The sequence below is a fragment of the Diceros bicornis genome, chromosome 8 (assembly GCF_020826845.1).
Source record: "Diceros bicornis minor isolate mBicDic1 chromosome 8, mDicBic1.mat.cur, whole genome shotgun sequence".
Taxonomy (NCBI): domain Eukaryota; kingdom Metazoa; phylum Chordata; class Mammalia; order Perissodactyla; family Rhinocerotidae; genus Diceros; species Diceros bicornis.
Genome location: NC_080747.1, coordinates 572,531 through 578,168, shown reverse-complemented (window position 1 = coordinate 578,168; position 5,638 = coordinate 572,531). Strand labels below are relative to the sequence as shown.

At 65.7% G+C, this 5,638-nt stretch overlaps 1 protein-coding gene across 2 annotated transcripts; it reads left to right on the top strand.

Moving 5' to 3' along the window:
* Positions 1-851: 851 nt before the first annotated feature.
* On the top strand, positions 852-5,260 carry LOC131409397 (spondin-2). Of its 2 annotated transcripts, XM_058546518.1 has the most exons (6): positions 852-1,052; positions 1,501-1,726; positions 2,111-2,334; positions 2,409-2,600; positions 3,034-3,208; positions 4,532-5,260. In XM_058546518.1, exons 2-6 carry the CDS (start codon positions 1,504-1,506, stop codon positions 4,714-4,716), a joined length of 999 nt encoding a protein of 332 aa, XP_058402501.1. In that variant the 5' UTR covers positions 852-1,052; positions 1,501-1,503; the 3' UTR covers positions 4,717-5,260. The 2 variants fall into 2 exon arrangements, with proteins under 2 accessions (XP_058402501.1, XP_058402502.1); XM_058546519.1 differs by having other exon boundaries at positions 852-1,726.
* Positions 5,261-5,638: the final 378 nt, after the last annotated feature.

Here is a 5,638-nt window from a genome sequence, read left to right as displayed (position 1 = left end):
TTTGCATTCTATTCTCGTTGATTCTATTTTCTCTCTCTTTTTAATTTGTGAAACATTGACATGGTTCCAAAAACCATAATGCTTTCTGTTTAAGCTTAAAAGCTCCCTGGGTGGTTCTGACGAGCAAGACCGTCCCCACTGTCCTGCATCCTCCCGGCTCCCAGACCCTGTGACCAGGATTCTGAAAACATTTTCCTGACTGTGAGCAGTGATAAACTCCAGAATCTGTTGGCAGTGTCCTTGGAGCTCTACCCAGCGGAGAGAGGCAGGGCGGGGTCCCTGGCCGCCTCGCAGCCTTCAGGGAGGGCACGGGCCAGGGGAGGGCGGCCGCCCTTTCTGTGCCTCGTCCCTGGGCCTCCACTGCGTGGTCTGACTCCCCCCTGAAGGGACGACATCGGGTCCCCTGGCCAGCAGTGTGGACAGCATGGCTGCTCTGTGTAACCTTGTGATGGGAAGGAGGTGGCTGTGCGCACTGACACCGAGGCCAGGGGTGCTGGAGCTGGAACCCCCCAGCCCGTCTCCAACGCCTCACTGCCGTCATGCCCTTCAGGTCTCGCCCTGCCCTGAGGATACAAGACACTGGCTGCCCCTAGCCGGCTCTCCTCCCAGCTGCCGGCTTTGGCACCACCTCCAGGGAGACATCAGGAAGGACTTAATGGGAAAGGAGAGAACCGGGGAGAGGAGGAGGGAGGGTGGAGGAGGGAGGAGGGAGGGGGAGGAGGGAGGAGGGAGGGGGAGGAGGGAGGAGGGAGGCGGGGAGGGAGGGGAAGGGGAGGGGGGAAAGACAAAGAGAGGGCGCGGGCGCCGAGGGAGGAGCGTGACCTCAGTGCTGGGAGGCCTCTGCACGTCAGGCCGAGGGCAGGCGGGCGGGGCAGCGCCCGGGGCTGAAGAAGTCCCTTTCTCTCCCTCTCCTCTCTGGCTGCTGCGGTGGGGGACCTGGGGCCTCATTGGCCGGCCAGGCGCCATCCTCGGCATAAATTGGAGTCTGGGCTCTTGCTGGGACTGCCTGCTGCCCACAGCCCCGCTGCCCGCCCTCCTGCCGCTCTCGCTGGGTGAGTACCGCGCTCACCCCTGTCCCTGAGCCTGGAGACGCCCTGGCTTCTTTCCCCGGCCCAGAAACCGGCGGCACCCCAAGAGAGAGGCCCGAGTCTGCCGTCTAGGCCTGGGCACCACGAGTCTGGAAAGTTTCCCCTCCAGGTTCCCAGGGCTCCCTGGGCCGGCGGCATGAGAGTGGTGTAGCCGGGGAGGCCGCCGGTGTCGCTGACCTGGCCATGAGGTCCTCCTGCCGGGCTGGAACCTGCGAGCACGCTGAGTCCCTGCAGACGCGTTTTGGAATCCAGCTGTGACCCGACACGGCTTCGCTGTCCAGGACAGGGTCCCGCCAGCAGGGAGGGGAGCACGAGGGAGGTTCGGGGCTGTCCTGTGGTCCCTGCCCGGGCAGGCACGCCGCTGGGCGTCGGGGACGGCAGGGCCAGTGTGTGGTGCTCTCCCTTCTCTCAGGTGATGGAAACCCCGAGCCCGGCTGCCGCCCGGGGCAGGGCCCTCTGGGCTCTCCTCCTGGCCGCGCTTGGCTCCGCTGCCGGCCAGCCGCTGGGAGGTGAGTCTGCCTGTACAGCCCGGCCCCTGGCCACGTACAGCATCACCTTCACGGGCAAGTGGAGCCAGACGGCCTTCCCCAAGCAGTACCCTCTGTTCCGGCCCCCGGCGCAGTGGTCTTCCCTGCTGGGTGAGTGCAGCTCTGCGCCCGCTCTCGCGCATCCGCAGCGCCCTGTCCCCCAAGAGCTGACAGCCATGACAGCAGCACCGCCCCACACAGACTGGAGGGCACTTGCATCCAGGTCACTTGAGCGCGAGAAATATTCGCCAAGTGCCCCCTGCGTGCTGGCCGGCCGGCAACGTCCTGGGCTCTGGGGACATGGTGGGACAGGGCGGCCAGAGTCATGGGGAGGGCTGGCTGGACGCTGGTCACACCAGCAAGGTGCCTGGGCAGTGTGAGGCTGCAGGACGTTGCCGTCCACACGTGCCGGGTGAATGCGGCTCCCGGCCTGACTCGAGGAAGGAGGCCAGCGTCCGCTGGGGGTGGCGGCTCACGCGGCGGTGGCGCCCACAGGGGCAGCGCATAGCTCTGACTACAGCATGTGGAGGAAGAACCAGTATGTCAGCAACGGGCTGAGGGACTTTGCGGAGCGGGGCGAGGCCTGGGCCCTGATGAAGGAGATCGAGGCGGCCGGAGAGAAGCTGCAGAGCGTGCACGGGGTGTTCTCGGCCCCCGCCGTGCCCAGCGGCACCGGGCAGACCGCCACAGAGCTCGAGGCCCACTCCAGGCACTCCCTCGTGAGTGGAGCAGCGGCGGGAGGATGGTGGGGTGCGGGGCCTGGCCGCCACCTCGCTGAGCACCCGCCCCCCAGGTGTCCTTCGTGGTGCGCATCGTCCCCAGCCCCGACTGGTTCGTGGGCGTCGACAGTCTGGACCTGTGCGACGGGGACCACTGGCTGGAGCAGGTCGCCATGGACCTCTACCCCTACGACGCCGGGACGGACAGCGGCTTCACATTCTCCTCCCCCAACTTTGCGACAATCCCGCAGGACACGGTGACTGAGGTGAGGGGACGATGGCCCCATGCCCGCGCTGGCTCTGGAGCCCTCGGGGAGGCGTGCGAAGACACTGCCCACCTGGGGTGCCTGGCTCTGTCTCCTGCTTGGACAACGCCCCTGCTCGTTGTGTCCAGAGAGCAAGGGGTGCGGTCCCTGCCTCTCTGCAGGAGAGGCCCAGCACTTCCTGGTCCTCTTCCCAGGCCGTGGGCCCTGCGCCGCTGTGTGCCAGGGAGAGCGCAGGAAGCCTGCGCCCGGGGTCGGGAGGCTGCACTGGGCTGTGTGTCGCTCAGAGGAGGGCCCAGGTTGGGGTCTGTTTTCCGCACTGCCTGCTGGACCCCCCCAGGACTGGCTCCCGCGCCTGGGGCCACGCACACACGCTCGCTCGCGCAGGTGGGCTTGTGGGTTCTCAGGCTGTGCTGACTCCCTCGTCCTCCCCCAGATAACGTCCTCGTCTCCCAGCCACCCGGCAAACTCCTTCTACTACCCGCGCCTGAAGTCCCTGCCTCCCATCGCCAGAGTGACCCTGGTGCAGCTCCGGCAGAGCCCCAGGGCCTTGGTCCCGCCCGCCCCCGACCTGGTCGGCAGGGGCAACGAGATCACAGACAGCCTCCCGGGTAAGCCCGGTTCCCAGCCCTTGCAGGCCCACCACTGCACTCCCCGCCCCGAACACACATGCTCCCCGCGCCAAGCACTCAGGCTGGCTGAGGCCAAGGAAGACGCCCCACTCACATGGGGCCTCACCCAGACGCCACCCGCCACCCGTCAGCGGCCGATGCCGAGCCCCATGCACCAGCTCTTCTCTCACCCTTAGAATGATCCTTAAAAGTGAGTGTCCACCACAGAAACAGAAGAAACAGTAGAAACAGAGAGGACACTCAGGCCAGAAACCTCGCGGAGGGCACGTCTGTGAAGTGGCAGTGACAAGACCTTGATACCCGCCACTTTCCCGAGGCCACACCTCTCGCCCCCGTGCGACCCCATGAGGGGAGCTGGTCCAGGAACCACGCCCTGAGGCTGCCCCACCTGCAGACGCCGTCACAGAGCTGGGAAATGCACCCACTTCTAGGCCAGGCTCCGGCTGCGAGGACAGGTGTCCAGCCAGGGCAAGGCTGTGGGGCTCAGACAGCCCCGGGGCACCACGCTCTTCGGGTCGTGTGAACCTGCATCTCTGAGCAACTTGAAAACAAGAGTTCAGAGCACTCAGCACAGGACAGCGCGGCCCCAAGAGATGAGATTTGTTGGTTCAGATGGAAGATTTGACTCTTGCACAGCATTTGCCTCTGACAGCCCTTTACGCCGCTGCAGCCCAGAGTGAGCCATGGAAGAGGCCCAACCGTCCCTTCGGGGTGCCCGCGTGTGTCCAGGTCCCAGCTGAAGGGGAAGGACGCTTCATTAAGTGGATCCCTCTGTGCCCTCCCCACAAAGGGGACGGTGGGGGGTTCATAGAGGTGGCGCTGCCCACAGAGGGAGAACCCGTGCGCCAGGGGCTGGGCGAGCAGGGTCCGTTCCCACCGGGTCAGCTTCGAGAGCAGTCAGTGGCTGGAAGATCACAGCAGGCAGCTGAGAGCCTCGTCAGCCCCGCCCCACTCAGAGCGTGATTCACAGGGGCATTCTGCACCCTCCCCCGGGGGACGTGGACCCAGCACAGACGGGGTCCCCTGGGGACCTCACGCCACCACCATGCCAGCGCCCCAGACAGTGGAGACTTGGGCGACAGCGCTCGGCTCTCAGGGTAGAAACGTTAACTCGGGCTGTTTACGTGGGCTCTAGGAGGCATGTTCTGTGGCTCCTCCAGCTACTCCAGACCAGGCAACAGAAGCAGCTGTTTGCTCCCACCCTGAAGTCTGGAGACAGTCTCGCACGGGATACCTGGGGTCCCCTTCTGCCACGAAGCGCCTCCTTGCACAGGCGCTGACGTCTCTCTTGTGCTTGTCCAGTTCCAGAAACGCCGCTGGACTGTGAGGTCTCCCTGTGGTCGTCCTGGGGGCTGTGCGGAGGTCCGTGCGGGAAGCTGGGAGCCAGGAGCAGGACTCGCTACGTCCTCGTGCAGCCCGCCAACCACGGGGCGCCCTGCCCCAAGCTGGAAGAGGAGGCAGAGTGTGTCCCTGACAACTGCATCTGAGAGCAGAGCCCTGCAGCCCCTCAACCCCGCAGGGCCGGCCGGGCCTGGTCATTCAGGTCAGGGCCACGCAGCGAGCAGGCCAAGCAGGGGCTTCATCGCCTCTCTGAGATCCACTGCGGCCTGACCCCTCTGCACAGACGTACCGCAGGCGTCTCCTGCAAGCTCCTCTCATTTACCACGGCAGGAGGGTGTCTTCCGTGCAGAGGACTGGCGCATGGCGCCCACGCGGAGGCACTGAGGGACAGCCACGCGCCCTTGTGGCTGGGAAATGCCTCGGACCTGGTGGCCCAGGCACCGCCGGCACAGGAGCCCCGCACCACGCCCTCTCCTCGGAGCCAGGCTGCCACCCGGCACTGCGCCCGGGTCCACGCAGGTGACACCCCATGAGAGAAAGAAGGGGGGGTGGGCTCGGATCCCTCACCTCGGAGCTGTCATGTCACTGATCTCTGCACGTGAATAAAGACTGTTTCCTGACATCAGGGGCCGTCCTCTTGTTCCCTGGATGGGCAGAGGGGGCAGACACAGGGCAGCCCTCCCGCCCCTGAGTGGGGTCTACCTCCCAACAGAGGGGTCACGCCCCCGATGTCACGGAGAGCACTCAGCAAGCGTCAGAGTAGCATAAGGTGCTCCGTCCGATGCAGCACACCCAGGGCCCACAGCAGGGAGCTCTGAGGAGCAGCAGCGAGCTGCGGCTGCCCAGGCTCTGCCCAGGCCACTGACCAGGAGGCCCCAACCTCGCAGAGGTGCCCTGAGGGCTTCTACTTTATCTGCCTTCACCCTTATCTGAGGTCCGGGGTGGGCAACCTCACCCTGCCAGCATGAACCCTTCCTGCCAGAGGGATACAGGGATGGATCCAGTGGGGTCCCGAGCGCAGGCAGGGCTGGTCTGACAGGGGACCTCTGGAGATGGGGGCGCCTCTCT